Source organism: Microcaecilia unicolor, chromosome 11, assembly GCF_901765095.1.
Source record: "Microcaecilia unicolor chromosome 11, aMicUni1.1, whole genome shotgun sequence".
In the NCBI taxonomy this organism is placed as follows: Eukaryota; Metazoa; Chordata; class Amphibia; order Gymnophiona; family Siphonopidae; genus Microcaecilia; species Microcaecilia unicolor.
Window position 1 is genome coordinate 55,526,815 of NC_044041.1, and position 25,342 is coordinate 55,552,156.

The 25,342-nt window shown below is 40.0% G+C and overlaps 1 protein-coding gene across 1 annotated transcript in view; it reads left to right on the top strand.

The window, feature by feature from the left end:
• Window positions 1-25,342, top strand: part of TXNRD2 (thioredoxin reductase 2) — a 114,504-nt gene that overhangs the window by 65,885 nt on the left and 23,277 nt on the right. Inside the window, exons 9-12 of the mRNA XM_030218390.1 lie at window positions 8,184-8,203; window positions 8,688-8,779; window positions 11,019-11,193; window positions 22,295-22,431. Coding sequence (XP_030074250.1) covers window positions 8,184-8,203; window positions 8,688-8,779; window positions 11,019-11,193; window positions 22,295-22,431 — 424 coding nt within the window. The remainder of the gene's footprint in view (window positions 1-8,183; window positions 8,204-8,687; window positions 8,780-11,018; window positions 11,194-22,294; window positions 22,432-25,342) is intronic.

Consider the following 25,342-nt stretch of genomic DNA (forward strand, 5'->3'; position numbering starts at 1 on the left):
GGAAAGAAAATTAGCAGGTAAGAACAAATTTCACATTATAATTGTTAAATGCTTCATGAAATTGCCCACTCATTTCTTATATTAAGGATAGCTAAAAGGTGGTGAGGATAATTAAACATAAATTTTTACTATAGGGAAGGAAGGGGGGGGTGGTACAATGTTAAGGTTTGGAGATGAGGTGGTTGACAGATGAGTGAGTGGTGACTGATATATCTTCTTCACCTACCTCTAAAGGTGCCTGTGACTCACACTAGTTTCTTCAGAATCGGGGAGAAGATTCTCCCAGTTCAGGTTAATAGAACTAATTCAGCATATTTGCTAAACTGCTTTTCTTTTTATTTTATGGTTTAATTTTTAAATCAACATGTTCTTCCTTGGTCCTCCATTAAATACTTCTTATGTTTAGAAGATTTTTTAAATACTGTCTTTTAGTGGTACTGTTTCTTTCTGTACAGAAGGACCCCATTGTCAAAGTCTTGGAGGAGGCATAATTTAGAAGCACATGAAAAGTGCAAGGAGTCTTTTGAGACACCAGGATTAATAAACTTTCAGCAATCAATGACAGATTAAAGTAAAAACTTCACTGATTACTTCACTGTCATGTGAGGTGTATTTTACCCTGTCTAAAACACAGATGTACAAAGTGTTCTGTGTGGTCTCCCCAGATGAGGAAGCCCACAAAGAGAGTCTGGTTACTACATTTGCTGAGCAAAGAATTGTGATGAACTGTCAAAGCAGAGGTGGGAAGAAGAGAGTATTATCATATCCATTTTGATGGAAAGATTTCTTCAGTCTTCCTTATTTTCCTAGATGTGTGATATTGATGAAACAAACACCATTTTCATATATAGGGGTACAAAGGGATTGAACTTAGAAGTTATTATTTTCTGTGGCCATGGACTGAGCAGCAGCCTCATGGACTTCAAAATAGAATGATGGTACTTTTCTATCCATAGGGTAGCAGTACTGATGGAGAATTAATATTTCAGAGACCTGACTGTTCAGCAGCTGTTTTATGGAACAGCAAGAATTCCTTTATGTGCGTTAGAATATGGATCCTGAGGCTTGCTGAACGATGGGCTCCAGTGTGTAGCGACATTAAAATGGGTCCTGTTGGATTTGTTTATATGGTTAATATTGATTTCTTTGCGTTTCCTTTCCTTGAGATACATGTATGAGAGAGGAATGTTATGAAGATGCACTGTTGTAATAAAAACAACTCAAATTAAGCAATAAAATGAGATATGTGGGCATGTAGCAGCCCGATAATTAGGACGGCTGTGTTACATGAGCATGGGCAAGATATCTTGCCAAACCATGATCTCATTTCGCTCACACCTGAGGGTCCAACTGCAATTGTAGAAACTTTTAAATTAATTAAAAATAAATTAGAAATCATTCAATAACTAAGCTTCATGGGTCATGTGATCTAGCTTCAGAATGGCAGTGCTCTGAGATAGCTACCTGGAAAAACGGGGCACCTAAAGTGTGATGACTGGCTCCCTATCTCCAGGCTTGGGTGGAGGAGCTGCCAAAGGGATGGGTTTGGCTGCAGAAGTAGGAGTGAAATGGCAAAAGAGGAAGAAAATTTAGTACAAAAAACCTCTAAAATCACTTTTCCCCTGGTTCCTAAAACTGTTGGTTATTACATAAGGGGGGGGGGTCTTTTATAAAGACGTGCTAGCGTTTTTAGCGCGCACTAAAAATTCACATGCGCTAAACACTAAGATGCTCATAAGAATATAATGGGCATCTTAGCATTTAGTGCATGTTTGTAAAAGGGGCCCTAAATTTCTCAAAACCGTTTTCATCCATCCCTAGAGCTGTGGTTACTGTTCTGGTAATGGTATAAGATGATAGGGGATAAAGAGATGATTTTCTAGGTCATAATTACACTAGGTACTATTGTGCTGCCTCTTGTTTCAGTTTTTACTTTTGCCTGTGTGTGTGTATATATATATAAAAATATATGCTTGTGTATGTATGTGTGAATTAGGAGCAAATCATTGAGGATGCCTCACAGGGGGCACTGTTAGCACAGGATTTTTGTCCAAACCAGGGGAGGGAGGAAAGGGGGCCAGGAAGAGGACTAACCCTTTCACACAAGCTCTCCAAGGATTGCTACTTAGGATGAGGGGGGCTCATTTTGTTAATTTTCAGCCTCTTTAACACTACCCTGGTACCATCAGTTCATTACATTAACATGCCGGTGCCCCCAGGAGGACGTTTTGAAGACCTCTGGATGTAGTACTAACTTTCCTGGAACAATGCAACTTATGAAGTTTACCACAAGCTACATTAGTTCATTTTTATAATAATGAACTCCTTTGCTTGCATGTACATGCGATGCCTCACATTATTTTTTAACACATATCAACCCAGATTTTGCCTTGTCAAAATAATGTGCATTAATGTCTTAACATGACGTAATAAAAATGATAGGCCTCTAAGTTTGTACTTTAGGAATTGGCGAGTGAAGTGACTTGCTCAGTATCGCAAGGATCATCAGTGGGCGAAGTGGGATGTGAACTTTGGCTTTCTTGGTTCTTAACCTGCTCCTCCTCTCCTTTGAGGCTTTTCATGTAGGCACTATTGAAAAGGAATTTTTTTTTTTGTAGTCTATCGCAAATAGTATATCTGTAGCTGTGGTCAGAGTCATTGAACAACTCCATAATATAGCTTCATGCTGATTGTACAATATTGTTTATAACTAGTCCAAATATCTTGGGGGAAGCAGAAGGGACTGTGCAGACTGGTCTGCCTCTTTAGCTTCTTGAATTAACTAAATCTCATCTTGATCCCCTGAGCCACTCCTCTAATCAAAGTTAAGCCCTGCTTAAAATTAATTGGACAATGTGAGCTCAGGCTGTCTACATGAGCTTCAGTTTTAGCGGTTTACATAGTATCACCATGCACATTCCTGTCACCCAATGCTCACGGCGATTCTCCCATTCTCTGGGGCACCTCAGCAGCCTTCTGACAGTTAAAATGTACTTTGAAATGGAATTATATTATTAGTACCTGGGTGGATTACCACTGACATTTGAGTTATCCATTCTAGCATCACCTTATCTGTTTCAAAGACTCAAAGATCCCAATTAACCAGGCCACCCACCGATCGTTTCTCCCTCTCTGGCATTTTTCTTTTAGTGTTCCGACATGAACCTCCTTTATGGTTTCTTTAATTAACACATGCTTACATTTGAATCAGTCCATATATTTTAAATAGAATTTTTGTGTTTCAGTTAAAAGTACATAAGATCAATCTTTCACAAGTCATTTTGCAGTCTATTGCTCTTTTCAAATATACTTTCTGAAATGCTGGTTACATAGCCACAATTAAACTGCCACCATTCCTTAATGCTGAAGTAAGCATAGGTTTTAATACGCTTGATTGCTATAGATAGAAAGGTACAATTTTCTTTATTTTTCAGCCTTGTTGCAGGAGCTATAGACAACCGGACACAGTGAGGGGATGGAGACACTTTTATGAAACCAGCAGACTTTATTCCAACCAGCAATATGTTGACCCGACATGGTCGTGTTTCGGCAAAACAGTTGCCTTTTGTCAGGGGTCTACAGACATATAAAACACATCATGAATAAGTAAACTTACAAAACTGGATACAACATCCATAAAAAATGATAAATAGTAAATAATAAAATATACATAATCATGGCAATTAAAAAATAATAAATATAATCTAAAAACACATCTAGACCATCTGTTTTTTTAAACAAATGACTAGAAAATTAAGATAAAAGTAAGTCTTATGTTACCTTGTCAAAACAATTATCGAATTGAGTATTAAAAAACCTCGAAATGTCATCAACATCAGAGACCCAAGTTGTATATAAAAATACTGCATTTCTGGAGTACATAGAACCATGCATCAAAACATACCTGATCACATATGATTGGCAAGAACAGACAATATTCACATTTATACAGTGCTCAAATCAATAGGTTTTTCAATACACAAATGATACTGTAAAAAATAATTATTTTAGCAACTTATCACCCTAGCAGAGGAGAAATAAATAACATATAAACCAACTCCCTGCTTTGTTTTAAAATGCTGCTCAAAAGAAAAGTGATATGTGTAAGTATTATATGTCTTTTAAATGTGTTAAAAAATAAGCAAAAAAGGTTATTCTAACACCATGCACTAAAGACCAAACTTGCTAAGGACACAAGATGTATTGTATGTAAATGAGTGCTAGAAAAGTCAAGGTAATGATGATAATCTGTGGAGATGAATATTCAGCGGTAGAAGTCAATGTACAGTGGAGTTGCTTAAAGTTACAGACCACAGTGGTCACCTGCAAACCAAGAGACAATAATCTATGAAGGTGAATACATAACTGTAATAGTTAAAGTACATCTAAAGTGCAGTGAAGCTGCTTAGAGTTGCAAACCATGGCAGTCACACGCAGAATACCAAAGTTACTTACATTAAAGTCAAGCCACAGTAGATTTCTCAGTGGCGCACGAACACCAACATAAAGATGAAAATGTGTCCAGAGACCGTTATTTAAAAGAGCAAAAAGACACCAAACACTCTATGTAAAAATAACCCCATGAATAAACATAGTTTATGTCTATGTGCCTCATAAATAATCCATAACACAATGAGTGCTTTGACGAGCTGTGATACTTTCGATTTGTGCCGTGTAAGTTTTAGAGGCCAGTGATAAAATGAAAAGAATAAACTATTAAGAGGAGTAAAACCATATATGAGTGACCAAAAGTATCTATAAAAGAGAAAATATGTATGCGAAAAGAACATGATATGCTGGGTTTAAAAAAACAACAACTTTAAATCAAACTTCTAACTACAGCTTGTAGGTTTGAAGAAATAGGAAAAGTTGGAGGACTACTTTCAAAAAATAAAAATTAATGAATATTCTCAAACAATAAATATAATTGAATGTAATAAACACATGAATAAAAGTAAATGTGATACTAAAAGAACACATGGTAGTAAAGTGCAGAAAGAAGTAAAATGCAAAATGCTGAGAGGTACAGTGTCTTTACAAAGTCCATTGGTCAGAAGAAGTATCTAAACTCTATTTCTCTGTTGAGAATATAGGGTTGATCGGTATTTAATTCAGATTATCAAACGTTGCTCTTTCTGTAGCAAAATGTGGTCAATGTCGCTTTCTCTGCTTCTAGTGGTGATAACTTTGATGATAAAAAATCTGTGATCAGACATGGAATGGCCTTTATCCATCCAGTGCTGCACAATAGAAGCACTAGTTTTCTGTCTGTTAATATTACTTTAGTGTTGAATTATTCTGATTTTGTTGAGACGTTTAGTTTTTCCTATATATACTAAATTGCAGGGACATAAGATGACATAGATTACTTGAGAGGAATTGTAGTCTGAATTACGTAGAAGCTTAAAGGTTTTATGGCTCTGGATCTGTAAACCCTGTTTATTTTGAGAGCGTATTGACAAATTGAGCATCTACCACAGCTAGTATAGCCTGAAAAAACAGGAGAGGGTGGAAGGAGTTTTGGTAGAGCAGATGGCACCAGTTTATCCTTTAGATTTTTAATTCTCGGGTATGCAATAATTGGGTTTTTTTTTGTTTGTTTTTAAAGCAAGTGTGGTTTTCTAAGATATGCCAGTGTTTGAGAATGCTCTTTCTGATGTCATTTGATAAGCGTGAATACCTTAGCTTGCATACAATGTCAGGTTTCTCTCTCACTCTTTTTTTTCCCCTCAAGAAGGTCCACTCTACTCCTTACTCTTGCTTTACTTAAAACCTTCTTGAATGCATTTAGTTGGATAACCCATGTGATGAAACCTCTGTGCCATCATCAAGGCCTTTGTTTGAATGTTGATGTTGAGCAGAAGGTCTTGATGATGGCACAGAGGATTCATCACAGTGGTTATCCAGAAAAAAACAGCCCTTTCTTGGTGCCTGCAAGTCTCAGGCTAGCATAGGGGCTGCCTCATGGTGGATGCATTCAGAGGGGGGGGGGGAATTTCCAGCTGTTTTACTCAGAGTGGATCTGTATCATTTCAGTTCAATGGATTCATCAGAGGTATGCCTTGAAGATGACCAGTGGCTGTTGCCTTTGGCCCTCTAGCCACCATAGGTGAGCTGCTCCAGTGGCTCTTCAAATTAGGAGCCATTGAGGCTGTTACCCTGGAGGAGCAGGGCTGAAGTCATGTCCTTAAAGGGGATTTGTCTCAGCTCAGACTTATAGTATTCAGACTCTTTTAAGTGCCTCACTTCTAGATTGGGCGGGGGGGGGGGGGGGGGGGGGGGGGGCTTAAAATTGGTGATCTCAGCAATCAAGAAAGAGGTTCCTCACCTGTATGGATCCAAGGCTTCATTTCACATTATCATAAGGGAGCGGGGAGGCTCCTCACCTTTCTGGATTTTGTTCAAGATGTATTTCCACATTCTGAATGTATTGGCAGACTTTCTCAGCTGCTATCAATTCACTCATTCAACCGTGGCTGGGGTTAAAGGGTGGGGGTGTCATTTTCTATATCTTCCCCTGTGGCCTCTAATCGTATGAACATACGTATTGCGTACCGGGACAGACTGAATGTCCATCAAGCCCAGTATCCAGCAACACCCAATCTAGGTCACAAGTACCTGGTGATACCAAAAGAGTAAAATAAATATCTTGTTGCTTATCCCAAGAATAAATAATTGATTTCCCTAAGTCCACTTTAATAGTAGTTCATGGACTTTTCTTTTAGGAACTTGTTCAAACCCGTTTTTAAACCCTTCTATGCTAATCATGTTTACCACATTCTCTGGCAATGTTTTCCAGAGCTTTATTAAATATTGAGTGAAAAATTAATTTCTCTGATTTGTTCTAAATGTACTACATAGTAACTTCATTGTGTACCCCCTAGTCTTTGATCTACCTGTTCCACTATAATATGCTGTTCTTTTTTTACTCCAAACTGAAGAGCCCTAATCTCTTAATCCTTTCATTAGCATCCTATCCCCTTTATCATTTTGGTCACCCTTCTCCATACCTTTTCTAATTCTGCAATACCTTTTTTGAGATGCAGTTACTTGTACCATGGAGCGATACAAAAGCCTAGCATCAAAATGAAGTTAGATATGAATATTATTATGCAGTTACCTCGAGTCTGTCACTATTGTGTCCATACCTAGACAAGTGAAGATAAAATTGGACATGTCAACAGATAAACCAAAAGTCTTTCAACATTCCTTATTCTTAAATATAGGTCTGTTTGTCTTCAGCATTAACCTTTCATGTTGTTATTGTTCAGTGTTTGGAAATTGTGTGTTGTTTTCTTTTGTACAGTTAATTATCAAGACCCATATTAGAATAAAGTATTAAAAAAAAGATGTGGTGATTCAAGTTGGTGGCAGGGCAAGAATAAGGCATAGGGAAATGTGGCCCAAATGTTTAAGAGGGGCCATTTCACATGTATAATTCAGTGGCTCCTAAGTTAGCTTAGGAGAAGTGTGGTAGGACCAGAGCCACTGCTACCAGCAGAGTACTGTCTATTCTCCCCACTCCTTGTGTGTCATCCTCCAGTCAACAGGAGTCATTGGTGAACAGGGCTTGATACTTGCCGTTTCCTCGTCTGCTGGTTTTCCTCTGCAGTTAGAATTACGTGAGCCCCGTTTGAGGGGGTTTTGAAATATATTTATATTATGATGGGGCACCTAATGTACTTGTCCTAGGTTGGTGGCTTAGGTGCCGCAACTATTTTTTTCTCATGGTCATTAAACTTATTACTGGTTAGCAATTAACCCATGTACAAAGTGTGGAGGGTTCTTGTTTAGTTCTAAGGGGATTGGAGCTCCAGTAATATTGTTTTTGTGAATAGGGGTGACAGCCAGGAGAGCTTTATAAGTGAAAGTGAAGTCTGTGTCCATCTGCTGCCATTCATTGCTTAATAGAAGCTTGATCTGAATAAATCTTAATAAATAAATGCAAAAATGTTTCTCCTTTATGTTCATTTATGTGTAGGAAACGAAATCTTTAAATGCTGACTCAGATAATCACTCAGCATTCTTAATTAAATGTGGTATATACAGAACCCAGTTTAGATTGTAAGCTCTTTTGAGCAGGGACTGTCTCTTTGTATCAGGTGTTCAGCGCTGCGTGCGTCTGGTAGCGCTATACAAATGTTAATAATAATTATGGCATGTTATTTCTTTGTTTTTGACAGGTTAGTTGTTGGTGCCAGCTGTATCCTTAATATGTACTTGGAAACAAGAAGTTGATGTCAGCATCACCAAGGACATCTTACAGGGATTGGGACAGTGGTTCCCAAATCTGGTCCTGGAGGTTTTCAGCATACCCATGATGAATATTCATGCAATACATCTGCATGCAGTGGAGGCAGTGCATGCTAACGTCTCTCATGAATATTCATTGTGGGTATCCTGAAAACCTGACTTGCTGGGGTGCCTCCAGGACCAAGTTTGGAAGCCACTGGATTGGGCAATACATTTATGCCAGAGCTCATTTATCCCCTAGAATCTGTTCTCCCATGAAGGGTGCAGATAATTGAGGCAGCTAGCATTTCCTTCAGTTGGTGTCATTGACAGTTCTAATTTGGGGAATTAAATGGTAAGTACTGGATTGGGAGAATAAATTTATGAATACAAATACTGTTTTATTTCTGAATCCTGTCATTTATCCATGCTTTCCTTGACTGATGACTATTCAGATGTTTCTCTTGAGTGTGCAGGTTTTCTTACGGGCATTGGATTGGACACCACTGTCATGGTGAGAAGCATCCCACTTCGAGGGTTTGATCAGGTCAGTTTAACACAGTTGCCTTGGGTGAGTCTTATGATCCGAGAACTTTCTGGTCTTCATCTGGCTTGGAATTAGTTTAAAGCAACAATTGTATTGGCTAAAGCAGTGGTTATTAACCTAGTTGTTGGACACACCTGGCCAGCTAGGATTTTGGAGTATTCATAATGACTATGCATGAGGTGGATATATATACACTGCCTCCCTTGTATGCAAATCTATCTTATACATAATTATTGGGAACATTCTGAAAACAAGAGTGGCTGAATGTGTCCCAAGGTTTGTGTTGAGAACCACCGACTTAAAGGAATCTCTATGGGCCCCTTTTACCAAGCTGTAGCAAAAGGGGGCCTGTGCTGACATTGGTGCGTGTTTTTGACGCCCGCCAAGGCCCCCTTGGTAAAAGGGTAGTCTTTCTTTCCTGCAGGAAATGGCCATGCAGCAAGTAAAGCACTTGCCGCGCAATCATTTGGGGGGGAGGGGCGCCCTGACCGCCATACATTGAGGTGGCGGTAAGGGCTCCTGCATTAAACCGGTGGTAACCTGCACTGCCCGATTACCGTCGGGTACACCCCAACTCTACAAAAATAAATATATTTTTGTAGCACCAGATATGACGATGCACTGGGGGTGGCAAGTACATGAATTAGGTTGAAACCTGGGAGCATTTAAAAACTTTTTTTTCCCCTATGCCTACATTAAAAGAAAAAGATAGCATGTGGGAATTTGCTCCTTTTGTTTTGTGGATTGCAGTGGTATATTTTATGCATTTGCCTTTTTTTATTACTACTGTTTCACAGAGGTATTAAATAATGAGGGAAGGGTTTCTTTCATGCAGAAGTTCTGTCCAGCGTCAGTCTAAATGTGCCAACATTGTCCAGTTCAGCACACTATTAGCTGCCAAGTTTGGAAAATAAATCTGTTGCCTCAGGCTGCTTGCTATGTGAATATTCTATCATTGTTTCATTATTGCTACCAAGTATAACATATTAGGGTGTTTGCTTTAAACTTTGCTTTAATTTGTTTATGCAGTCCTTACATGCACATGGATTTGCTTTTTAAACCCAAAGGTGAATCCTAAGGGCATTTGAACAATTAAGTATAAACTGTGTTGTTTCTGAATTTACATGTTTTGGACTGCTTTGGGTCCTGTTAATATGTACATCTGCTGTCTTAGTAGAGTACAGAAGAAAATGGTTTTGTTACTTTTACTAGAATTTTTACTGGTTGTAGAATCTAGCTTTCTTGAAGAGGGTGGGTGTCAAGGTGACTGCGGCAAGGGCTGGGTGGGCCGGGAGCTGAGATGGAGGAGATTACTTGCGGTGGGGACGGGTTAGATTCCCCACAGGGACAGGTTAGATTTCTGTCCCCATGCAACTCTCTAAACATTAGATTCACCTGTTGTTGTCTTTTTGCCGAGCTAAGGCCATGTTTTATTGCAGCTGCTTGTTCTTTTCATGGAACAGTGAACAGTTCTTTTAAGCACAAATATCGTATGAGAGGTACAATATGATTCAAATCCAAAGGGTCTCCTCTGCCCTCTTCTAGTAGGTCACAGCAGGGTTCATAAGCAGGCAAACAGAGCTAGGTCAAAGGTTAGAGCTGCTCTCTGATGAGGCCTCAGTGCTGAACTGGAGAACATTGTGGACACACAGAAAAAAGGACCAACAGCTTTTGTACATTTCTTTTCAACATTGTTTTATTCGCATGAATCAAGAAAAAATAGGCTCTGTGTAACACATGTTTGAGAGGTGCATGTGTGCCTATTTATCTAGTTCAAAAATATATAAAAGAACAACACAGCTTAAGGAATTGTTTTTCAAGTTCTGGAAGACGCTTGCCTGTAGTGCTCTGCAGCTCCAAGGATCACTGCCACAAATGACCCAAAGTAGAATGAGCTAAACAGGAACAGTTGGCTCAGGCAGTGTGTGAGATGTTGTTGTTTATGAAAACATGGTCACTGTGGCCCAATTAGATCTGATGACAGGTGAGCAGATGTGATTGCTTCAGGAAATTTTAGAGGAACAAGGATTCTGACTTACTGCATAACATTTGTAACCTATAACGCGGTGTGTAGCTTGTGAAATATCGCAAAGGACACACAAGCTGCACACTTTTTAAAATGTGTAACCTTACTTCCTTACCTACGTAACAAACAAAAAATCCCATGAAAGCTGAAAGGTCCGTTCTGTTTCATTTTAATGATCTCCCATCATTTTGACTTTTTACATTTCCTTTCTAGCAAATGGCTGCCTTGGTGACCGATTATATGACATCTCAGAGGACCAAGTTTTTATGGAAGTGTACGCCAACCAAAGTGGAAAAATTGGGGAACAACCAGCTACAAGTTACGTGGAAAAACATTGAGAATGGTGCTGAAGAGATCGACACTTTTGACACAGTCATGTGGGCAGTAGGTATGTATGAGAGGCTTCTGTACAGTTACTCTGAGATTTTTCAAGCCAGAAACTTCTACAAACTGTGGGGTGATTTTGATATTGTATGGGCCACTGGTCTTTGTTGCTGTCTGGGTTACACTCTTGTTTCTGCTACAAAAGCTGAGCTTTGCTGCTAACTGGATAACTTTGAACTCCGTTCCAGCTTCGCCCACAGACTACTCCAGCACTATCTGGATAGTGCCAAGGCTGTTTGTAATAATATTCAACGCACTGAGTAGTGCCACTGGGTATCTGCTGATAGGCCCAACTAAAGGGAGAAGTTGTCAGCATGGGCTACCATTATGACAGGTTATTTTACCACTAATGTGCTGTTTTAGCACAGGTCTCATTTTATGCAATGAGATCTAGATACGAACAGTAACCCATGTCGATAATTCTCCTCCCCTCCCCAAGCTGTTTATCTGGATAGCAGTGACCATTATCTGGATAAATGGCTTCAAATATTGACCAGTAAAATATATCTCCCAATACCTGTTGAAAGAACATTTCTTTAGTCATGTTCTGAAATTTTAAGTAATAATTTTCCAAACACAAACCAAGTGGCAGAAACATTGTACAGTACATGTTCAGCAGGGGAAAATGTTCAAGATCACATCTTGACCTTATGGAGAGATTTTGCCATAGATACTTGAATCAAGCTCTGAGTTTCTTATCACAAAACTCTAGCTGGACAGAAGAAATGCAGAACAGCTGCAAGATACACCATCCATCTTACAGCCATTATCAAACAGGAAAAATGTCTAGATTTCTTCTTTGATTATAGCTTGAGATGGACATTTTTGCATTGAAAACGTCCAAAATGAATAGCCAAAGTGAAATGTCCAACTTTTGAACGACAACAAAAACCAGGTACATGAACATCTGTCTATCATCATTTTCAAAGATATGGCTAAACAGATTTCTTTGCAGACCAGAGGAGTAGCCTAGTGCTTAGTGCAGTGCACTGCAAACCAAACCAAGGAGCACAGGTTCAACTCTTTTTATTTTTTTTAATATGATCCCTCCAGGACCTGAAAAATACCTACTGTACCTGAATGGACACCACATCAGTAGCCTTCAGGCTTGCAGGTGTCATATATTTAGGTGCAGTAAGTTGAAGTGGGACTTGAACCTTGGTCCCTTGGTTCATAATCCACTGCACTAACCACTAGGCTACTCTTCTGACCTGTTTTGTTCAGAATGGCTATAATACCTGAAGCTGATATAGAGCCTGGTTTTCCTTTCCAGTTTCAGGGGAGAGGGAGGGGGACAACAACCACTGGGGGATTAAGGAAGGGTCATATCTTAATCCGTACAGTGGCCAGCTGCTCAGTTAGAGCAACGTTTTGTAACGTGGACATCACTGACACGGGTCTAGATAAAAATGTCCTCTCATTTGAAAATCCCTGTTGGATGTCCTACTTTTGTGCCCTCCCTAGTCCTGCCCAAAATACACCCCCTTGCTATTTGGACAAACTGCAGCATCAAATGTCCAAAATCAGAATTTGGAAGTTTTTAGGAGATGGATGTTTTTTAAGGCATTTTAAGACTTGTATCGCTTTGAAATGAGCACCATAATGCGTTAAAAGAAATCGTATTAACATTTTGAACGCCACTCAGAATTCAGTTGGCAACTAATGAAGCCTGAATAAATATGTACATTCTAATGTAGTCCAAAAATAAATTTTGCTGCATTTGTGCAATCTGCAGGATCATCAGATTTGTTTTTAATTTCTTATATACTGCCTGTGTGCCCGAAAGCTATTGAAGTAGTGTACATTCATGTACAGTAGGTATTTTTCTGTCCCTGAAAGGCTCACAACCTGAGGGGCCCATTTACTAGAGAGTAGCGCATTCTAAATGCTCAGAAGCCCATAGGTGTAAAATGAGCTTCTTAACATTTAGCGCTTAAGCTTTAGTAAAGGACCCCTAAGTTTCTCCCTGAGGCAGTGAAGGGTTTTCTGGAAGGTACTGTTTCTGTTTGAGCTGCTTTGACTTTTACTTATGGTTTTCTATTTCTGTTGATCTCTGTTAAAACTCTAAATGTGTATTAAACAAAAATACATCAGATTTGTAGACAGAAATATTGTGAGAGGAAAATGAGGACATCAAAATTAAGCTTAATGAGGACAGTAAGGGTATTTTTTTCTGCAGATGAACTTGTGTTTATGCGCAGAAGAACTTGGACTAATTATTGCTTATCTTCTCCCCCCCCCCCCCCCCAAACACACACACACTGTGCATGTGTTCATGGTGCAGATGTTTTAACCCAACAAAAATGCATGGGCAGAGTTGGATGGGAGGGGGGAAAAGTGTAATTATACATGTAGATTCCATGATCAAATCTCTGTGCATAGTTTTCGGCACAAACTGGCCAGGTTTTTTTTTTCAAAGGGAAACTTCTTGAGGAGTTTCCCTTTTAAAATCAGCTTACAGTACCTGTGTACTGTAATACTTATTGTACCTAAATGTAATTAAACTTAAACTATTGCTGAAAAGGTGTACGCTAAATCCAGATAAAAATTAAAAAATAAAATAATTATTGCCTTCCCTGTATATTGAATAACTGGTTTTGCCTCTCTGCCCCCAAATGTTTTTTTTTTTCAAGTCCGAGTCTCTTAACTACTGTTAATTCAGTTGTTCTGCTGGTCCTGAGATATTATCTGGGAGAAGTACTATACTGTTCTTGCAGTGCCAGCCTGGCACCATTGTGGTATCCTAACTTGCTGCTGGAAACATTCATGCTGGCCATCATACTTTCCCACTGTCAGACGATAAATGATCTGTAATTCCCTTGCATGGCCCTTATGTGACATTGGTTCCGATGTTAGCATTCTTCTTCCTTGACAAACCTTTTCTCTGGCCTACAAGTTGCTAGCAAATGGACTGGGTGACAGAGACTGCTGCATGCAAGCTTTCCTACCTAGGTGTGCCTCTCTATTCAAGAAATCTTTTTGGATTGCAAAATCACCTGTTTTCACTGGACTAGAGTTTTCTGTCATTCCATATCTTAGGAAAAAAATACTTCATAAATCAAGCCAGAAGAGTATTCTTTTGTTGACTGACAGCATCAGATGGTTATCAATGTGCTTATTGTGATGAGAAAAAAAGAGTTGGATATGGGTGGTTCTTGCCTACTGATACAAAATTGTACAGTGAAAGTATGGCAGGGAGGCAAAGTTCAGCAAGCTGTCGAGGTGCAAAAGATGCATGCCGTTGAACAGGAAGAGAGAAAACTAGGTGCAGAGAGCAGTAGAATTAGGACCTTACCCCAGGGGTATGAAGGCATAGGATGTTCACGGTTGTGAGTTTTTATTTACTTTTTGGGCTGGCAGTTTTCTCCTTTTGGGGTTCCAGCTAAATTGGAATTGGCCTCTCTTGGGCTGTAGCACCATGCATTTTTATTCAAACAAGCTGGAAATGTGCCTCTATTTTTAAACCCTTTGATATCCCGGAAGCCACAGTTTGCGGTTCCTTCCAGTGCCAGTGCTCTTCCTGGTCAGTAGGTGTCACTGTTGAGCACTCCCATTTCAGTGGCTGTGAATGCTACATCTGCACTATATCTAACGCTGATCAACCCCAGGAATTGAACCCAAGGCACTCTGTGTGGCAAAGTGCAGCACATCTACTGATTACCCAGGCCAGCCCTTCATAAAAGTTTTCAAAGTCAGGCCTTGAATATGCAGTAGGGCACAGTGTAGGGATGACTGCCCTTGAAACATTCCTGTAGTTATGCAGCACTGAAGCGTAAATATGAGCTTACTTAAGCAGACAATACTGTATTTAGGTCATCTTTTCTGGTTCAGTAGTTGTACTGCATATTTTATGCATATAGGACAAAATTGCACCAAAAAAATCAGCACCAGAAAAAAACCGCTGTAAGCACTATTCTGTAAGTGGTGCTAAAAGGTAGGCACCATTTTTTTTTACTAGAAACAATTTTTTATTGATGACATCGCAAAATCCAACAATACATTCTTGTGTAATTTCTAAGAAACAAATTCCAACAAATCCAGCATGATAACATCAAACTTTCACCAAAGTCCATTAGTGAGTCCTCGTCATCACGTTTTCTCCCTTTTCTACCCCCAACCCCATCCCACTCCAAAATCCCCCCCCCCCCAAAAAAAATCCCCATACTTATCCCCACCAAATCGTAAATATCAACATGGTTGTAAAATTCTGGGATGTAGGTTGGACTGTTTCCCTTCAGGACCCAACCTACACTTGCATGTTATTTCCCTGTCTCCTGTTCCTACCACCCTAACCCTTCCCTTCCCTGTGATACATCGTCCCCCTTACCCAACCACCCTCAACGGTCCAGTGAGAATCTATTCAGAATTTGGCTTTGATCTGCCGGTAAAAGTTTGTTCAAATGGGACTCCCAAATCGCAAGACACCTCTGCTGCCTCCTTGGCGACCGGTGGGCCCCCCGTGATTCCCATATCATATGTTGATGTAGCTTATTCCTCCAGTACCAGATAGAGGCGGGGGGTGATCCAAAAGCCAGTGATTGAGAATGCACTTCTTCCCCAAAATACAGGCCTTGCCGAGAAACAAAGTTTGGCACCATTTATAGAATTCGCTTAGCGCTGGGGTTGCGCCTAATGAGGATTTACACCGTAAATAATCACATCTAAATTAGGCGTGGATGCCCCTTATTCAATAACTGCATGCATAAATTGTAGGAACTCTCCTACGTGTAAATTTCAATTAGTGCCGATTATTGATTATTAGCACCCAATTATCGGAGCTTGTTATTAATCAAATTGGGCGCGTGCCCAAGTTTGCACTTGTAATTTTAAGCGCCATTTATAGAATTTTGGCGAGAATGAGGACACTTGCATGGTCATAGTGTAAATCCTCAAAGTAGAGATTTATGCAAACTGTTTTACTTTTCCTGTGTCAAGGAAATTGACTTCCCTTTACACAGCCAATATATAAAAATGTGCAGAGCTGAACATGACAGGACACATCATATGTCATCCTATTAAGCAGATGTATGCAAATAAGAGAACCTCGTTATTCACTTTTTCCAACTAGGGGGAAAATAAGCGATTCATTGTAATAGATTTGGAACAGTGATATCCTGAAAACCAAAGTCATTTTTCTCAGTATTCACTTTTTGTACTCCACCCTGAAAGATTAAACACATGAACAGTTAAAGCTGGTTAATTGATGTTCAGTTAGAGTATGATTCATTGTTTTTTTTTCTATATCAACACACCCACACCAGGTGTCAGATAATAGACTGGGAAACTTGGTAGTGTAGAGGATTTCCTGTCTACAGATGTGCCAATTATATCACTGACTGAAAAAAAAAAAAAAACCTCAGCGGCATGTGTGTTTAACTAGTTGTAGGATGACTATGAGCTCCTGCTGAAGGTACAGTCGGGGCATAAATCCTGCTAATGGAAGGAACAGATAGATTAAGTCTTCTGGGTTGGGTTAGGGATCTTGTTCCCTATTGATTTACTTGTAAGGGTGGGGGGAGGGGCTGTGGTAAATTTTATAGCTGACCTCACCTGTAATATACGCATATACTTTTTCCTCTGCAAGTGTCTATATGCATAATTCTGTTTTTACATTTTAAAAGACATTTCTGCAAATAAAACAGTGCTTTACATGCAGAAATAGGCTTTTACAAAAATGTCCTTCAGATATGTAGGTGGATCTGTCTCCTCGCTCATAAGTTTGATAGGACTGAGTGAAGACAGGAACTGGCATTTCCATGTGGACTTTAGAATACATGCATAGCTGCAGAATTATCCTAGGAAATTTGTACCTGGTCAAGAGCTGGTATGAATAACCTAATTCCCTGGATAATTTTCTAAACAGAAGTTTTGTTTTGAACATTCGCCAGTACCCTCATGCAAGTACTGTTTACAGCCATGGTCAGTTATAAAATGGCTTCCTTAGAGGGGGATTCTGCAAGTATAAGGGGGTTTTACCCATGGGAATGGTTTTCATAAAATTGTCCGTGCTGTATGCACATAAAAATGTGCTTGCAGTGCAATTTACCACATATTTTTACCCACTGCAGGATGGGGTGAGATTAGCTACTGCATACTTAGAAAAAGTAGCCATACAAGTTAGTGGTAGCATAGAATGTTGCTACTAATTGGGTTTCTGCCAGGTACTTGGAAGCAGGATACTGGGCTAGATACACCATTGGTCTGACCCGGTGTGGCTATTCTTATGTTCTTATGCTTTTCCTGGGATCATTTTCAAATGAAAGTACACGCATACTTTTCCTTTGAAAATATGGCAGGGTCTGTGGAGTGAAAAGTATGCAATATGTGTAGTTATGTTCAAATCATTTTTATTGAAGCAAAGAATAAAGAGAATTCAGTTACGGTTACAACCTGTGTATGGATTAACAATATGAATAATACAAATGAGACCTGCAGTTAACAGCTAAAGTAACAAACTATTCAGGCCACTAATATTAATAACTCACACATGTTCCAGCCGTATAACTGAATTGAATCCTATAATCCCCCGCCCCCCCCCCCCCCCCCCCCAGTCATGGGGCTTGCAATGGTACAGTTTGGGTAGTTATAAAGTTGCCCTCCCAAAATACATATTTATTACTATGAGCCTATAGATGCTCAGAAATGAAAGAACAGCAACCAGTTTGCAGAGCTAAATGCCGTTTCAGCCCGTCTGCGTATCTTGTCTGCAGTGTCCGCAGCTTGAGAGAAAATGTCACAGGCCAAATATCTATAGCGGTAGGACCAATGATACTTTTCAGGAAATGTGTAGAGTTGAGTTGAGACTCTAGTGACTAGGTAGTGCAAGGAAATCACATAGGGGATCAATTAAATAAAGTCATGCTGTTGCTGTATTTGGTCATTTAGCTATGTGGCTATAAAGGTCAGCAAACTGTAAGTGAGACCTTGTTATTGGGCTAACCTAATGCATTTGTGACCCGTTTTGAAAGCGCTCTGCTCCCTCATCAGCCCAGTGAAGCAGAAATGTATTGTCCTGGTTAGCTTGTGGCCTGAAACTATTATAAGAGATTAAAATCCATGAATGGAGCTGGGCTTTCTGCTTCCTGTGCACTTTTAGTAGATGATGACTATTTGCCACTTGACTTTGTCCTGTTGACTGATTAATTGCCCCCTGAGGATGCTTTCCTAGAAGAATCCTACCATATTTGCAATCTTCAGTGACTGCAAGGAAAATTAAGGATAAAGCAGCAAGAAGGGACATCCTCAGTGTGCTCTGAAATGGATCTCTGTCCCAAATCATATATGAGAAACCAATTAAAAAATGTCATAACAGGGCACTGATTTGACAAGTCCAAAAAGGCATCTATTTTTTAAAGGCAGTGCAGGTACCCAGGACCAGTCCCAGCTGTATACAAATGCTCTCACGCAAATTTATACCCGCTCCAAAAATGGTATAAATTTGTGCATGTACATGCATATTATAAGTAAGTAGATTGCAGCTCTGCCCCCAGGAATGCTTTCGTACAATCCACGTAGGTGTGTTGAAAGATAGCATCTGTTTTGTGCATGTGTAAATGTATGCCTGCATGAGGTTAATAAAAAAAAAAAAATCAGCTCAAGTGTTGACTTTGTGAAACTTTGATTAAAAAAAAAATATGTACATGTGTTTTAAGGAAGCCATTGAAAAGAATTCAATCTGGGTGTAACAAAAAGTGTAATTTGTAGAAAAAGGGTACAGTTTCATTCATTACTAATACATTCCCACCATATTTATAATTAAAAATATTATTCACATATAGCTGTTGTGTAAAAGTTCATGAAATGCCAGCCCGCTCTAGTCCACATTCAGCTCTCGGCTCCGAAAAACGTTGGATTTGAGTTACTGTTAAAGTTAAGCACAAATGTAGGAATGGCATTGGAAAGTGTCATTGCTGCCTCACAGCTGGTAAGTGCTACAGAAAGTAATTAAAGTTGCTAGAAAGATCTCATTATTAGCTGTAATCTGAGGATGTGTATCCCTAAGGATTGTATGCAGGAATTAATACAAGTTTAAGCGTAATTAAATTTGTTATTAATGTTTTGAGGTTGGGGAGGGAGGGAGGGAGACAGTGTAGGAATTTCTGGCCAAGGAGTTGAACTTGTTTCTGCTTAGTCTATTTTTGTACAGTCTTCCTGCAGAGGTTCGCAGGTGGACATGGGCTAGAATTGAACACTTGAAGGTTGTTGGAGTAATTATGCAGCTGTTATTTTCATGGGGGCTCCTTAACTGTGACCTCGGGCAGCTTCTAAGTCCAGGCACTTCATTAATGCCTTTGCATGCTAAACTTGCTTTTGACGCCACATGAGGCAGGAAAAAGGGGAAACTCAGAAACCCCATTAGCTGCCCATTTGTAGAGTCCCAGCCTGTATCTGCATACACAAAGCACTACAACAGTAGGAAGTTGTTTCACATCCGAGCCCAGATAAGGTCCTGGAGGTTTATTATTTTTCTTGCCTGATAGCATCAGGGTTGGAGAGCTGGGTGGGGGCGAGTAGGAAAGGGGGGCAGATCCGTATCCCATGGGGTCGACAGGAGGAAAGACAGACAGATAGCCAAGTGCGGACAGCTCCAGTCACTGCTTCCAGAGGAAGTGTTAGTTTGAATAGGTGAAATTAAAGCACAGAGTCCTTACACAGGCATTCAGATGTAGCATGGTTGGCTAAAGGGGTTCCTGCCTTAAGGCTGAAGTATTATAGAAAGCATTAAATTCTGTTCACCCGATTGAGTTTGAACTGATCAAACCAGCTTTGCCTTCTTAAAGAAACTTTACAACATCAAATGATTTTCTGCTGTGCAACACTGTAGCTCTGTTTTATTCCTGCTCTGCCTTGACATTAAAAAAAAAACATGTCCGTACCAGCAGAGTGAAACATGTTCGCTTCTAGACAGACAAGATGGACAGACAGCTTTTGAATAAAGAAAGCTTGAAATTCCTCTTGTTAATAGTACTTGGGAACCTTCTTTTAAATTGCAGACAATGGAACTGATGCTGTCATTTTGTAGACAGCTGAGATGGGAGGGGGTTTTTTTTCGGGGGGGGGGGGGGGTCAATTTGAACTTTCTCCACCCCCTTAAACATTCTGGTGGTGTTTGCTGTATGTTTTTGTTCATTGCATTTAGCAAAAAGAAAGATTCAGGTGCTGGAGGCTTTCCACAGCACTTTATTTTAAATTTTAAGTTTTACTTTATTGATAGCTTTTTGGTTCTGATTGGGAAAAAAACAGGAAGGAAGACAGAATGGGGGAAAGAATCAGAGAACATTTTTCAGAGTGGGAAATAGAATTATGTGAAATTAATGATGTGTGGTTTATTGATTTGATATACATCTTTCACTAAGGCATCAAAGTGGTTTACAAACAAATGAAATTGCTGAGAAACAGAGAAGGGAGACAGATTTCAATAAGGACATATTACAGGCAGATTCAAGAGGCACAAAAACTATAATTTGCTGTTTGTGAGTAAAAAGGACAGGGGAATGAAAAGGACAGTCCTTGGGCTATTTTGCAGTATCAGCTGGTCTAAGTGGCTCCAGAATTGCCCTATCATCAGGGAAATTGAGAATTTGCAAGATTTTGCAGTTACCACACAATTGCCCAAATTAACATACAGTAATTTCAGAATCTCTACTTTAGCTGTTAATACCAACCTGTAAAGAGGGATGGGGGGCAGGTAAAAATACAACAGCATGCATGCTTTTCCCTGCAGTTGTGAGGAGGTGTTCAAATCAATATATACACTTAAAAATATCCTCACAATAAGGAGGTGCAAGCATAATTATGCACATACTTCTGCTTTGAAAGTGATTGCAAAGTGTGTTGGTGAAAAGAACACATGTCTTTTGCAGCCATGCCAATGGGTGGAAAATTGCCCCAAAGAAGATAATTTTATAACAGGGTGTCTATTTTATAAGGCCCTCAGAATTATGGAGGCCATTTTACATGTGTAGATTTATATACACTTGTAAATGGTGATTTTAGAAAGTCGCTATTCACATGTGTAGATGAGCATGACACAAGAATTTCAAGGGGGTAGGTTTGGGTGAGCAAAAAATTGATACATAGTGAATGTGCATGTATTTGGCAAATTTTTCTGTACCGGCTCCAAGGCACATGGAGCACCAGTCACCTTATTGTTTGGACTTGAGCTCTCCGCCAGTGATTCAGGGGACAAATGCACTAACTCCTGTAGTGTCTAACACCACCTCAGAATTTCAGGAAAAAGTTATTTCATCCAGCTTCTTAATTGACTCCTCTTGTATGTGCAGCTTTTTAAAATCCCAGCACATACATGTGTAAGCGCTGCCAGTATATGTGGACATTTTGAAACTGGTGTCTACACCTGTAGATTCTGATGCTGAAACATGTAAAAACCCAAATGATTCATTCTTTTTCTGTTAGCAAAATGTTATGGAAAAAAAGGCTGCTGCCGATGAGAGATTGAACGGTGCGGCACTGTTGCAAACTGTGAGGGGTCCTTTTACAGAACCACGGTAAAAAGTGGTCTGTGGTAGTGTGGGCGCATCTTTTAGGCACATGCTGGGCCATTTTTTTACCACAGCTGGGAAAAAGGCTATTTTTTAATGGGTCTCCACTAATGTTAAAACTAGCGTGCACCTGTTTGTGGTCTGAGCCCTTACTGCCACCCAATTGACTTAGCGGTAAGGGCTCATGCGCTACCCACATGGTGAACATGCAGCGCACGCTAACATGACCGCACTGCCGGTTACCGCCGGGAATGCCCCCTGCAGTAGAAAATAGAAAATAATTTTCCACCACGGAATTCGGCGCATGCCAAACTCAGAATTACCACCGGGCGCACGCACTGTCCCAGCAGTAGTGCCAATTGGGTGCATGCTACCCGCGCATTAGCCCTCCCACACCTTTGTAAAAGGGACCCGAATACATATTAGCAGATTTAATAGAAAAGTTTATCCTAGATGCCTGGTTCATTTCTGTCAGGTTGTGAGCCTGAGGGTTTTGAGGTTTTCCTTCCTTTTTTTTAAATATTAGAGAACTGCATGCTCTGCTTTCAGTTATCGACCTAACAGATTTGTAATAGTTTGACTTCTTTTTTGTTTCCATTTCAGGCCGAGCACCAGCAATCAAGTCTCTGAATTTGGAGAATGTTGGAGTAAAAGTGAATGCAGACACTGGAAAGATAATTGTTGATGCCTTTGAAGCTACCTCCGTTCCTAACATTTATGCAATTGGAGACATAACAGAGGTGTCATGTCTATACAAGTGATTTTTAGCATAACAGGAAACAGCCTTTTGTTCTAAGCTAATAGCAATTGCATGTTTGTTGCTCAAATTAGAGTAGAGGCCTCAGCTAGTAAGATCTTTCAGGAGGTATCAGAAGGAAAAATGCCATCGTGCACAAATTGTATTAGCACTTTACACTGATAAGAGATGTGGCCAGTACCTTGAGGTTTTATGATGGTTGATGCCAGAGGTAGCAGATCATCTTTTTGGTTGGAGTGACTGAACAGATTTATCTCTGGACCTGTTCCTAAGCTGCAGAGCTTTTTTTTGAGGGGTACTGAGTACCGGCACCTTTTCCATTGTCTTCTAAAATTCACTCAAGGTCCCCAAGTTTTAATGAAAGAGCTCAGGCCTTACACGCCAATTCTGCCTTGTCATAGATTCTGTGACTGGTTGCAGGGGGCCTGGCTATTGTGGGGTGGGTCCATCAGTGATCACCCCACCCCTGAAGGCTGGCCTGGCATTTGAGTACCGGCACCTTTTTCGCTAGAAAAAGTACACTGCTAAGCTGTCTAATTGCAGATGCTGTCTGTTTTAGGCAAAACATTGGTCAGGCCATAGTCAAAGACAAATGCACTCAAAGAGCAGCATCACTCTGGTGCTTTGCACATATAAGTAGCGATTTTGAGGGGAAGTTATCCAGGTTCAGTAAAGGATGAGCTTTTAGCACACTGAATTTACCATGATATTCAGCAGCTTGCTGGATAACAGTCCCACAGGTTGCTGAATCCTGTTTGAAAGAATAAATCTGCGAGGCACCTTGGAAGCAGTGTTATTCCAGGGGCTTGGGAGCATTGGGCCTCAAAGTTTGCAACTCGATGCTCCCAGATTAGAGACTGAGGGTTATCAGAGCCTTCCCCCACATCCCCACCCCCCACCCTGATCCATCCCCTCCCCCACTCCCCGGAGCACTTTCCCTCCCCCTAATCCAAGTCTCCCACCCACCAAAGGGTCCCCCACCCCTAGCAGGACCTACCAAATGTATTCCCTGGTCGTCCAGTGGTGATTGAGCAGGAGCAACCCTCAGTTGCTTCTGTGTTTTCCAGCACTATATCTAAAATGGCACCCCTGGCAGCAGTCTCGAGCTACTATGACCCCCTAGCAGTAGCAGTGTGAGACCACCTGACAATCACCACTGGACCATAAGCGAATACATTTGGTAGCACATTCTCCGGGGGGTGGGGGGAAGGCTCTGACAGCCTTCAGCCTGGCAGCATCGGGTTGCAGCTTTGTGGCCTAGTGTTCACGGGTGGTAAAAGAACCCCAGCTAACATGACTTACGGTGTATCATTGCAAGTCACATTAGGATATTTGCATAGTAATTAGATGCAAAGCATGAATTTACATATTTTGCATCTCATTACTATGTAACCCGCTGCTGTAAATTAAGACAGGCTGCATTAGGGCCATTTAAGTTGCGTTAAGAGACAAGTAATGCAACCTCAATACCTAATTCTGCTTGATAACTTCTTGGAGAAAACGTTTATAGTCTGGTATTGAGAGAGACATGGAGAAGCCACTGCTTGCACCAGGATTGGTAGCATGGAATGTTGCTACTAATTGTGTTTCTGCCAGGTACTTTGTGACCTGGATTGGCCATTGTTGGAAGCAGGATACTGGGCTAGATGGACCATTGGTCTGAATCAGTATGGCTATTATGTACTTGTGTTTGTCATCTACAAGTGTAAGCATTGCTGTTTATGCATGATTATAGTGGATTTTACAATCCTACCTTGAAGTGGGAACCAGTTAAGTAGCCCAACTCCAAAACTTCAACTTCTGCATTTTCAAAATGTGGGGGAGCATTTAACCCGAGAGAAGTAAGCAGTAATTCCCACTCAAGCCCAGGCTCAAGCGAGAAGTTAGTCCATAGCTGCAGATGACTCCAATCAGGTATAAATATTGATGGGGAAATTTTCCAAAATTTACATTTACTGCAATTCTGAAATACAAAATGCATATATATTTTGTAGGACCAACCAAAACTTGTCCTCAATGTGTGTTCTTCAAAACTATGTTATGGTCTTATATAACTGGTGATGTTCTGATATCAGTACTTAATTGTGTACGGAGATTTACATGTGTGAGTCGGTTTTTTATACATATAAACAATGCCTGACCATTGCAAAATCACTGCCTCAGCCAGGTATATGGTTAAAAGGTCTGCTAAATATTTGGTTAAAATTAACTCAAGAATATTTTAGCAGGTTTTATTTAGTTGAATTGCAGCTTTTTCATATCAGCTCTCTAACTGTTTAGCTCCAAACAAACACTGTTTATTAACATACATGAATTAGTTTCCTAGAAATGCACGCATGTCATGAATACTGATTTTGTTGACACCCCTGAAGCAGTTCAGAAGGCTGATTATTATTTTTTTAATTTTCTTGTCCCTTTTATAGATGATTTTTTAAAATTATTTTATTACAAGCAGCTGTCAAGGTTTGAAATCTCTGAAAGTTTCTCCTAGTTTATTTCCCATTGTAATGGAAGTGAGCTGACCACTGTCAGAATGCAATAAAGAGCTGAGAAAGGACCTTAAGGTACAAGGTCTTTCAGAAGGAAGCATGGTCACAATGAAAACAGGCATACTTCTTGTTTTGATTTGGTATAAAATATAAGAAAAAAGTGTGCCCTTTAAAGAGAAAAGTTTGGAATTTTATAGGGTAAGACTTTAGAGATGTAATGATTTGGAGCAATATGTAAATCTGTTCTGTTTATACTATTCTTGAATAGACTTCTTTATAAAAATTGGTGAAACAAAAACAACTTGAAAAAATAAATAGCTTTGGAGGATATAGATAGGTTAGGATTAAGAGCCACAAAGTGAGAAACAGAGCCAGGAAAGACTTGTGTTCCTGCTGGGGAACAGA